Source organism: Diabrotica undecimpunctata, chromosome 10, assembly GCF_040954645.1.
Source record: "Diabrotica undecimpunctata isolate CICGRU chromosome 10, icDiaUnde3, whole genome shotgun sequence".
Lineage (NCBI taxonomy): Eukaryota > Metazoa > Arthropoda > Insecta > Coleoptera > Chrysomelidae > Diabrotica > Diabrotica undecimpunctata.
Window position 1 is genome coordinate 15,743,742 of NC_092812.1, and position 12,523 is coordinate 15,756,264.

A 12,523-nucleotide genomic window follows, 5' to 3' on the forward strand; every position below is an offset into this window, starting at 1 on the left:
CCTACTAACTCGACCATAATTTAGCCAATATTATATTGGCTATTATTGGCTATATTATGTTGTTATTTAGGAATACTAAGCGGTAATATCTTTCACAGTTTTTAGCATATCTACGTGTTTATTCAGTTCCCATCACAATATCTTAAGCTACTCTAATATGTTCTCTCAAGATAAATAAATGCCATAGTGAAAATCCTAAGTGATTTTCGGATATTTCCATTTCTTCACGTTTCTTTGTAGCAGTGAAGGCGGGCAGGTATACATTAAATGACTTTTTACCATTCACTTACATAATCCGTGCTTACTTATATGGTGTAGATTATGTTTTCAAATAGTAAAAATAAGAAAATTACCCTCATAGTTCTCTAGGTTACCTAAATGTTGATCATATATAAATTAGCCGACTATATTTCCAGTGATCTTAGTCGCACTTTTTCCTTTACGAGAAAATATTTTTGTATTTGTTACAGGATGAGTCAAGAAGGATAATTCTATTTTCTACCTTTGTAAAAATTAAAGTAAATACAAAACTATATAATACTTTCCTGTATTGTTACAACCTATTAAAGAAATTTACTAATTTGCTAAAAATTAGCGCAGTATGCGCACTAATTTGTTTTATTTTAATTTGGCATTATTTGTGTTTATTTTATATTTTTATAATTGATTTCATGACTCATTCTTATCATTTTTTGGTTTTCTCTCATGATTTAGGGTGTCTTAAAACTAGGTCTAGAGAATGAAACTAATTAAATGGTAACTTTTTAAAATATCTACTGTATATAAGATTATATTTATATTTTTAATTGAAATATATTATTTTAACTGAGAGAATCTTTATCATTTAATATATACTCTTTACAAACGTAACGAGAAGCCATGCTATGGGAATATTAGGCTAATCAGCTAGACATTAGCACATGAGAAGTGAGCGAATGTCCCGTGACGAGCGGTAGGTGATAAGATTATCATCTGTTTTATAGGGAAAGATAAGTAGATATTTATGCATTTTGTGCATAATAACCCACCCTATATTAAACGAATTTTACAGATATTTGTTCCTGGAAGATAGAGGCATTTTTAACCACTTAATGCCGTTCCTCGCTATTCTGGACATAGCTAAATTCCAATGTAAAAGTTTAAATAAAATTACGCAAAAACTATGTCAGATATTGAGATAATTCTTTTTTTATATGATAGGTCTTAAAAAATTCTAGTGCACTAACTCTGTATAAATTAATACATTTTTTAAGCAATATTTTTTCTGTTTTTACTTTTAACATAAAGTGTAACACAAAGTAGCTATTTTGTTTAAGCTTTTTTAGAAAAGCTGGAAGCTCAGCTACTAGTTATCTCTCTCAGTCAAAAGAGACTGTCCTTGTTGTCGATATCTACCTATCGGGTATATACCCTACACTCTCTCGGTGAGGTTATAAATAATGGTGTTGAAACGAAACGAGAATTTAGTGCTTATTAAATGGACAAAGTTTATTCAGATTCAGACTATCGACAACCCAGTGTTCATAGCTTTTACAATGGGTAGCTCACGAAGACGTTTATGTGCAACACGAAAAAGTCAATGACAATTGTCGGAATTGTATGTAGACCAGTGGTAAGTACCTATTATTTAATTTAATTTTTTGTTTGAATAGAAATATTTTCTGTTGATTTGTGGCATTTTGCTACTAAATTTTTATAACTGTTTTTATAACAATACTATTGTTTCACTATTTGCTTATATAATAATAATGTATTATGTAAAAATAGCGTAGAATTTCGTCAAATCAGCCAGTACTTTTTTTGTATTTCAATCAGAATTCTTCTCTTTTCTTCTTTACATGAGATCAGTGTAATACCCAAATATTTTGCAGTAAATAGAAGAGAAGCTCATGGACAATTTTTATAATACATCCACGGAATTAACGTTAGCTGCTGTAAAAGAAGAAGAAAGTCTTACACCAGAATGGGGTGAAGTTGATCCAGAAGATAACGAAGCTGTTATTACTGTAATAGCTGATGATGCATGGGCGGGCACGAAGATCAAATAAGTCTGTATTGTCGGAAATTCGGGTGTGGCTTGTATTATAGGAAAAAGAACAGATAAGCTATTGTACTGAGACGTAAAAAACAAGTATTGTTGTGTTTGTGCGTCAAAAAATGCTATTACTCAACATGTATGTTACAAAACTTATAGAAGGCTTTAAACAGAGCATACAAATGCACAACTTAAAATATTTTATTGCTGATGGCGACAGCAGCACATACAAAAAATTATGTGAAGCCAAGCCGTTTCGTGTCCGATATTACATCATTCAGCAATAGGCTTAAATATCCTGCAACAAGTTTGATAAAAAGCGCCACCAATGATAATGCCGAAAGCTTCAATTCTGTTATTGCAAAATTTGTCGGAGGTAAACGTGTAAATCACACCAAGAGAGGTGGTTATCAGTTAAGGTGTTTGGCGGCAGCAGTATCAAATATTTCACGGGGAAATTATTTAAGTAATACATTACAAAAATATAACAAAAGTGCAACTGGTTATTACCAAAATTTATTTGCTCAAAAAAAAAATGTAAAAAATGGGCACAAGAAACAAAAAGATAAAAAAAATATATCCGTTGTCGGATGAAGACTTGAAGCAAAAAAGAAAGAAGAAGAAAGAAAGAAAGAAAGAAGAAACTTATATCGAATTTTTGGTAAACTTTAAATCTTCGTTAAAATTCAGACCAATTTTTCAGTCAAAAAAGTGTCCAAAAAATAAAAGAAAATATAAGACATTATATACAAAGGAATTTAGCAGTACAGTATATATACATGACCTCAGAATATCTTGCTATACATTATTTTGTTAAATTTGTTTTATTTAAAAATTTTATCATACAATCAAAATATACATATGCATGTTTCTATAGTATATTTGAAAAATAAGCTGGAGTAAATTCTCAGAAAAAAACTAAATTGTTAAGCATATTGTAGTACGTGTGCTTTTCGTACAACGTCAATATTTTAGCTTATTTTACGTTCTGTTTGACTATTTAAGTAGATAGGGGAGAGTTGTCCAAAATGGGGACGCTAGTGTATTTTTAGTGATTTACAAGAAGTGAATACTGTAATTAACATTGTTTAAAGTGCAATAGAGTTAGTGATTATTACTTTAACACTAAATAAGTTTTGGCAGGCTTATTTTATTTATTATATATATAATAACGGATTTATTACGGCTGTCGCCGCTTCTCCGCCCCTAATTTCCATCTTTTTCTGTCATATGCAGTTGCCTCTTCTAAGTCTCTTGCCGCCATTGCTTCATCAATATCGTTGCGCCAACTTCTCCGTGGTCGTCCTCTCTTTCTTCTTTCAGGAGGGATCCATTCCAGTACTCTTCTAGGCCATCTGTACTCTGGCATTCTTTTAACATGTCCGAACCAGATTAATTGTTTTCTTTCTATGTCATCATTGATATTTTCTCTCCATTTTCATTTCGTTTCTTATTTGTTCGTTTCTAACTCTCTCCAGTTTCGATCTACCGCAGCTTCGTCTCAGATAATCCATTTCTGTCGTCATAAGTTTGTTTCTATTAGCTTTGGTGACGTCCCATACTTCCGAACCGTAAAGTGTAATACTTTGGACTATACTACCGTAAATGTGTTTTTTGGTTTCTCGTCGAATTGTTTTTTGCCAGAGAAGAGAGTTTAAGGCACGGGTCGCTGCTCTGCCCTTGTTTATTCTTTCCCTGATTTCATCTTCGCTATCTCCCTTCTTGTTGAAAATGACCCCCAAATATTTGCAGGATTGCACGCCTTTAATTTTGTCGTCTTCCAAGACTAGGTCACATATTTCATCTGTTCCCACTGAGAGATATTCACATTTTGTCATATTCATGTTTAGACCTGCTACCTCATATTCTTCTTGCAGTTTTCTTACCATATAGCTAAGATCGTAGCTGTCTTCGGCAATTACTACCTGGTCATCCGCAAAGAAAAGTGTATATAGCTTGTTTTCTTCCACCGTTATCCCCATGTTTCTACATTTTTTTACCCATTTCACTAAGGATCTGTCCAAATAGATTTTAAATAAGGTGGGTGACAGACAGCAGCCTTGTCTTAGTCCTTTTGTTGTTTGAAAAGGAGAGGTGATTTCTTGTCCCATTTTAATTCTTGCAAAGTTTTGTTCGTAATATTTTTGAGTGGCGTTAATAAGAATTGGGTTTATTTTCAAGTTAACCATTTCTATCCATAGTTGGGAGATCGGTACACTGTCATATGAGTTTCTCTATTTCTCTGCACTCGTTTTTCCATTGCAATTTTTAATGTGAAAATATTATCCATAGTGGGGCGTCCGGCCCTAAATCCCGCTTGTTCTTCGGGTTGTTTGTCTTTAATATCATTTTCTATCAGGTTTCGTAGTACTTTTGAGTATAGTCGGCCTATAGTAGCAATCACTGCGATCCCTCTATAGTTTTTAGGATCCATCTTTGTGCCTTTCTTGTGTATTGGAGAGATATACGATTGTCTCCATTCTTCTGGAACTTCTTCTCCGTTTAAGCATCTTTCGAATAATTTTCGGATCATCTCAAACAGTTTTGATGATCCATACCTAATCAACTCTGGATGTATTCCGCCTGGGCCTGGAGATTTTCTTAATTTCATTCCCTTAACTGCTTCTTTCACTTGTTCTATTGATATTTCGATTCTTCCTTCTACTTCCACTTGTTCATTTGTCTGTTTAAACCTTTCTCTTCTCTCTGTTAATAAGTTCTCAAAATGCTCTACCCATGTGTTCTCTTTATTTTATTTTGATTTTTATTTATTACTTGGTCAAAATCTAAAACTATGAAAAAATGCAAATGTCCCCGTTCTAGACACCGTTCGGGTAAAATGGGGACCTCATTAAAAACATTGTGGGCATGTAGTTTCCAGCAGCACTCATACAGGTCTCGGCTGTCACTAGTGTTCCTCTTTCAGATGAAGCTAAAGCACCTACTTGTTTCTTCCCCCTCTGCGCTACAATTTTTGATGCCTTATTAGGAACCGTCGTGATTCCTGTTTCGTCAACATTATAGATATCCTTAGGGGAAATGTTATATTTCTTTAATATGTCTTCTAACAGGTCGAAAAATTTATTAACTGCATCTCGATTGAATCCCTTAGCTCGCGCCAAGGAAGTTTGCTCCGGAGAGCGCAGCGAAAGTCTTGGATTCCTTTTTAGAAATGCATACAGCCAATCTTTGCCAACAGCTTTTTTGCTCCTGTTGAAGGTGTGATCAATTCCATTGACTTCAGCTAATTCAAACGCTAAATGGCGTAGATCCATTAGTGTAAGGCCAAAAAGCCTCTCTTCCATATTGACAATATGTTGGGCTAATTCTTCTTCCTGTTCCTTGGAAAAAACACTTTTATACCATCCAAGCATTTTTCTAGACGATTCACTAGCTGACAACCCAAGTTCACGAGTCTTTTTTATGCGTCTCTCTAGTGTTGTCTGAGGAACGTGGAAATTAGCAGAAGCCTTTCGGTACCCCATTTGCCCATCTAAAACGGCTTACACAGCAAATTTCATGCTCTCTTCATTCCAGCTCTGTCTATTCGTCGTCCTTATGTACCGGCCCATTGTCAGATCTGAAAAAAACCACATAACTTAGGCTTTTTGTCGACTGTTGTCACTTGCCGTTTTGTCCGACAGTTCTACATTGTAAAAACATGGCGTTCACCGCACTCCTCGTGAGATTACCAAGCAACATAAATATGAAATTGAAAGCTTAAACACTAACAAATTCAAAGAAGTTCTTACCGAGTTTACTCCTGCCTGTATTAACCGCCTACAGAACCCACAAAACACAAGAAAATAGTTAAATAAATTTAAGAAAAACTTCCGTTTACTCGCTGAACCAAGCAGAGGTCACTAACTGTTCGAAAACCAACTTGTAAAGGCAATATGAACGCCTGCTACTAGTAATACCAACTTTAGCCGCTCTTTGTAGCGTCACATGGACTATCGTAAAATTTACTTACCTGCTATTGTTAGAACAGTAATCTAGGGATTATTCAGCTGGTCATAGACGTAGGTACTTCAAGGGAATGACATTATTTGTTTCGGTTTATTAGATATTTAAACCATTTTCAAAGCATATTATATTTATATAAATCTGTTTATTTTAGTAACCTTATTTATGGTTATTTTTGTCGTTATGATAATGACCCATTAAATAACAAGCAATAAAGAAACTCTTAAAATAAATAGGTATTTAGTTAATAGTCTTTTGATAGTTTAGATAAAAAAAGTCGATTAGCGAAAGATGGTTTCCGATAAATGTGAACGCTATTTTAAATAGTATAAATTTCGATTTTGTTTGGAAAACCAATGATTAATAAAATGGTTAATTGTCTTTAAATAGTCATTTATTAATATCAGAATATTTTGTTCAGTCGATTATAAGCGAGTGAAGAGATCTGACACAGTTGTTTTTTGCAAGAGTGAATAGTGAGTTTATAGAATATGGAATTAACGTGTGATTATACACCAGTTAAAAAATTAAAGTTACACATTTATCACTTAATGAAAAGAGTGTTATCCTCAATATCTACAATTATACATCTGGCCAATTTACCAGTAGGATTGGACAATTTATTCAACCATAGAAGTGAATGGTGGTCGGTAATGACCGAAAACGACTCCCTCAATGTAAACTCGAAATTTCTCGATAGCGAAGATCACAGCAAGACATTCTCGCTCTGTAACTGAGTAATTTCTTTTAGCTCTGTAAAGAGATCTACTAACATACGCTATAACCTTTTCTTCACCATCTATAGTTTGTGTCAAAACACCACCAAGACCAGTGTCAATTACATCACATTGCACAACAAAGCGAAGATCAAAATTGGGCTGAGCTAAAATAGGGGCAGAAATTAGAAGTTCTTTAATTTTTAAAAAAGCTTGTTCAGCTTCACTTGTCTAAACTACAGGTTGTTTCTTTTTGAACTCATTAGCGAATGCTAAGATTTCGATCATATGCATGTACCGATCTATTATAAACAGTAACGCCGTCTCTAATTCGTGTGTCTCGGACTGCCTTTTCCAAGGCAATGTTAAATAGGAGGCAAGCCAGGGAATCCCCTTATCTGAGTCCATTCTTTATCTCAAAGGATCGAGAATTTTCTCTCTGTGTCTTAACACTGGCTTTTAAGTTAGACATTGCCATTCTCGTTAATCGGATGTTTTTCTGGTATACCAAACTCACGCATTGATTGGTATAGTATTGTTTTCTTGACACTGTCATATGCGGCCTTAAAGTCGACGAATAGGTAATGGGTTTGAATGTTAAATTCTAACGTTTTCTCGAGGATCTGTCGTATTGAATAAATCTGGTCAATTGTTGATTGTTTTAGTGTAAATCAGGCCTGGTATTTTCTAACTGTGCCCACTGTGTAAACGTGTATTATTTCCTAGGGAATCTTCTTCTTCTTCTTCAGCCTTCATTCATCCATTGTTGGACATAGGCCTCCTCCAATTGTTTCCACGCTTCCCTATCTTTTGCAATTCTCATCCATTACTTTCCAGCTACAGCTGTTATATCGTCTATCCATCTCTTTTTGGGTCTTCCCACGCTTCTTTTTGTTTCTCGAGGTCTCCAGAATGTCACTTTATGAGACCATCTGTTGGTGTCTTGTCTTGCTACATGTGCTACCCATTGCCATCTCAATGTCGCTATTTTTTCCATGATGTCGGTTACTTTAGTTCTTCGACGTATTTCGGTGTTAGGAATTTTGTCTCTGAGGCTTATATTTAACATGGCCCTCTCCATGGCCCGTTGAGTTACTCTTAATTGTTCTGCCATTTTTCTTGTTAGTGCCATAGTTTCCAATCCATAAGTTGCAACTGGTAGTATACAAGTGTCATAGGTTTTTCGTTTTAAGTGTATTGGGATTTTTCTGTCTTTTAAAATGAAGCTCAACTTCCCAAAAGCAGCCCATGATAATTGTGTCCTTCTTTTAATTTCTAGGGTTTGATTTTCCTTTTCGTTTTTAATTGCATGTCCTAGATATATATATTGTTTTACCTTTTCTACATTGATGTTATCTATCGTGATGTTTTCTAGGCTGTTGCTTAATATCTTTGTTTTGTCGAGATTCATTTTTAATCCTATTTGATTCGATTCCTAGGGAATATTTTGCTAGTATTTCGTTGGCAGTTGTTAACAGGGTTATATCTCTGTAGTTGTCACATTGTACCTGATCGTCTTTTTTATGTAACGGGCATATCACGTCTTCAGATCATTCATACGGCATAGTCTCATTTTGCCGGACAAGAAGTAAATGTTTATGCAGTGTTTGTATTGTATTTATTATTTTTAAGCTTGTTAATGGCTTGAGCAACCTCTTCAGTGGTAAAAGGTCTTTCGCTTGGGTTGAATAGATTCCAATCATTTCGATCTGCTAGGGTGTTATCTGCTTCTTCGATATGATGACCATTAAATTTTCCATAAAATAATTCAACTCATCTGTTCAAAAATTGAGGCCGTATCACTTAGGACATTTCCTTCTCCATCTTTACATTTCCCTATTTTTGGCTTAAACTCTTTATAAATTTGGTTTAGATTTCTGTAACACTTTCGAGTTTTGTTTTGATTTCTTAGCCATTCTATGCTTTCTAACTGCTTTTCCTCAAATTGCCTTTTTTTCTTCTATGTAATCTTTTTTTTTCTCTTGTTAGAGTCCAGTATTCCTCCTTTGCTCTTCTTGTGCATCCAGTTTGATTTGTACTTAGGTATGCTCTATTTTTGTTATCTGTTACTTCTTGTTACTTCTCGTCAAACCATTCGTTTTGTTTAACTGGTTTGGTTTTCCCCAATATTTCCGTTGCATTCTCAGTTATTATGTAAATTTCTACATTTTGTCCAAAATTACTTCACATTTTCCCCTGCCTCCAGACTCTCCATTTTCTCATACATTTATCTCCTATACACTTTCGTAATGGTTTCAATGAGTAGATTATCAACATTAATTATATATTGTTTTATATCTTTATCCTTTCTTAGGTTTGATATTCTTCCTCTGATTTTTACCCTTACTAGAAGGTGGTCACTATCTATGTTTGGACCTCGGTAGCTTTTGACATCTATGAGGTCGGAAGAATGCCTTATATCTATCATGATATGTGATCTATCTGGTTAACGATTTCGTTGTCAGGTGATTTCCATATACCTGTGTGTATCATTTTATGGGTAAATCTTGTTCCTCCTACTATTGTGGTGCTTGCAAAGTTTATTAGTCTGTTTCTTATGGTTTTGTTTATTTTGTAACCACCATCAGCACAATTTCTTTTTCTTCTTCTTCTTCACCCTTAAGTAATCCAACTTTGAACATATGCCTCCCCCAAATCAATCGAGTGTTTTCTATTTTGCGCCACTTGCTTCCAGTTGTGTCCTCCGATCTTCTTAATATCATCAGCCCATCTCATTTGTGGTCTTCCTCTGCTTCTCTTTCCTAACCATGGTCTCCAATATTATATTTCGTGGTTTCCTCTTTTATCTTTTAGTCGGGAATTCTGTCCTGCGAAGCTTCATTTTAATTTGGCAGCATGTTCTCCTGCGTCTTTGCTTCTAATCCATTTGTTTGTTTTTTTGTCTAAGTCTCACCCCGAGCATGAATCATTTCATCGTTTTTTGTGCTTTTACTATTTTATCCATATTAGGCTTGGTGAGTGTCCACGTCTGTGAGTACAGGGAGGATACACTGATCGTAAATTCTGGTTTTCAAATATTGTTCTATTTTAGTGCTTTTCAAGATTCAACTCAGTTTTCCAAATCCTACCCATGTTAACCTAATTCTTCTGGTAATTTCGGCAGTTTGATTTTCTTTGTTAACTTTCATTATCTGTCCCAGGTAGATGTATTCGCTAACTGTTTCTAAATTTATGTCGTTCAACGTTATTTCTCTAATGTTCGGTGTATTTGTCATTATTTTTGTTTTTTGCAAGTTCATCTTAATACCTACTTTTTACGAAGCTTGAAATAGTTGCGTCATCATGGTCTGTAGCTCTTTGAAACTTGTAGCCAATATTACAATTTCATCAGCGTATCTCAAATGACTCAGTTTTCTTCCATTAACATTTATTCCTTTATCTACCCAGTTAATGTATTTGAACACGTCTTCCAGTCCAAATGTGAATAGCTTTGGTGAGATAACATCTCCCTGGCGAACTCCTCTGTTGATTGGTATAGCTTTGGTTTTCACATCTACTTGTATTTTCATTGTAGTTTTCTTGTAAATATTATGTATGAGTATTCTGTATCGGGAGTGTATCCTGCAGTTGTTCATAGCTCTCTCTATTGCCCAAAGTTCTATGGAGTCGAATGCCTTTTCGTAATCAACGGAGTTAATGTATAAGTTCAATTGATATTCATTGGCTTTCCCTATTAGCGTTCTGACTGTAAGAAGATGATCCGCTGTACTGTAACCCTTTCGGAATCCTGCCTGCTCTACCGGTTGATAGCTATCGAGTTTCGACGTTAACCTGTTAGTTATTACTCTCATAAACAGTTTGTACATTTGGGACAGTAGGGAGATTGGCCTATAGTTCTTCAAATTTACCCTGTCTCCCTTTTTGAAGAGAAGTATTGTCAAACTTTCATTCCAATCATCTGGGACTTCTCCTCTGTGAAGACATTCGTTGAAAAGAATAATTTCATTCCCCTCCTTCAACATTTCTACAAGTATTCCATCTGGGCCCGGAGCCTTATTGTTCTTTAGTTATGCCATAGCTTGTTTTATTTCGAAGGATTCTATGTTAGGGAGTATTTCTGAGTTGACATTCGTTATCTTTCTCTTAAGATCTTCCTTTGCAATGTTATCTGGGTTCTTGTTTGAGGAATATAAATCACGGAAAATGTTTGAGTAACTTTTAGATTTCGTTCTTTTCTCTTATTTCTTTTCCATCTTTATCCTTCAATGAGATTATTATAGGCTTTCCTAAGTTTGATCTTAGGCATTTCAGGCCTCGGTTCTTTTTTATTATTTTTCTACCTTGTTTTCATTATAGATCCTTAAATCTTCCTTTACTCCCTTCTTTATTTGTTTATTCAATTCTTTGAAACCATTGGTGTTTCGCTTTCCTTCGCTTAGAAAGGTGCGTTTTTTTTTCCATCAACCGTTTTGTTCTGTCACTTATTCTGTCTTCTTTATTTTTCGTTTTCTTTGCAACAGTCAGTCCGGCTTTCAAGAGCTTTCGTTGCATTTCTGTATTAATTGTGTTCATGTCGGAGTATTCTTGTTGATAATGTTCTACAAATTCTTTTCTTAAGACTTCTCTATACTCATCTCCCTTCTGTTGTATTTTAGTTTGATCTATCTGATTACAATAATTATGTGGCCTGTTTCTACTAGTTTTCGTCTGTTTAATATGAATCCTTGCTCTTAAAAGGCGATGATCGCTGCCAGTTATGAATCGATTGAGAGCAGTTATATCTTGAAAAATGTCTTTGTTCCCACATAAGAAGTAATCGATCTCGTTTTTCGTATTTTTATCGGGAGATATCCACGTCCATTTTCGGTTTGCTGGTTTCTTGACGTGTGTGTTCATGGCATATAAATTTTGTTGTTCTAAGAAGTTATATTATTTTTCTCCTCTTTCATTTCATGTGCCATAACCATGCATCCCTATTTTAGTTTCAGTATTTTCTTTTTTACCTAATTTTGCGTTAAAATCTCCCATAATGATAGTATACTTTGTATCATTTTCCTCTAATGCTGTTATCAAATCTTCGTAGAACATTTCAACTACCTCTTCCTGATGTGTTGTTGTGGGAGCATACACTTGTATAATCTTGATCTTGGTTTTATTATCTAGGTCTATTATAATATAAGCTACTCTATCAGAAACGCTTTTATATGTAGAAATGTATGATGTGAGATACTTTTTAACAAGAAATTCTACTCCACCATATGTTTCGTCTATTTTCCCTGTATAGTATAAGCGATTTCCAGAGTTTAGATGCATGCATTTTTCGCCTCTTCTTTTCACTTCTGACAGTCCTACAATATCCCACTTTTTCTTGGATAGTTCTTCTTCTAATTCGTAGACATTTTCATCTTTATATACTATGGCTGTGGCTACTAGTAACTGTTTTTGTTTGTTCGTATCTGTTTTGGCGCGTTTTGTTGAGCTTGTGCCTCCCCCAGAATCCGTGAGGCTGACCGGTTTTCCGGTGTGGGATTCTGAGCTGCTAGCTCTACCCACCTGAGTTATCGTCCCATTTTGTTCAAGTTCAACATGTTGTGTTTTGAGGGGTGTTTTGGCATTAAAACACCACGCTTGCCGGCCGGGTTGGTGAGTGTTCGCAGTATCATAGCCGGTTAAATCAGTATTTTTGCTTTTCGCCTGCGACTTTTTTGGTACCGCACCTGTCAGGAATTGTATTCCTCAGCCACGGGCCACTAATAACACAGCTGTTGACCTGTGTCATGTCCTCCGTTGATCCGCAGGTACTTATTTGGCGAAGCCTTATTCATACCTGTCCTGCATATCTACA

The 12,523-nt window shown here is 35.0% G+C and overlaps 1 protein-coding gene across 1 annotated transcript; it reads right to left on the minus strand.

The window, feature by feature from the left end:
- Positions 1 to 4,854: 4,854 nt before the first annotated feature.
- LOC140451634 (uncharacterized) lies at positions 4,855 to 5,520 on the minus strand. The gene has a single exon (XM_072545478.1). The coding sequence runs from the start codon at positions 5,518 to 5,520 to the stop codon at positions 4,855 to 4,857; it is 666 nt and encodes a 221-aa protein (XP_072401579.1).
- Between the last annotated feature and the right edge of the window lie 7,003 nt (positions 5,521 to 12,523).

Excerpts from the sequence above, each read along its gene's own strand:
- LOC140451634 (XM_072545478.1), bottom strand. The coding sequence starts at position 5,520 with ATGGGGTACCGAAAGGCTTCTGCTAATTTCCACGTTCCTCAGACAACA.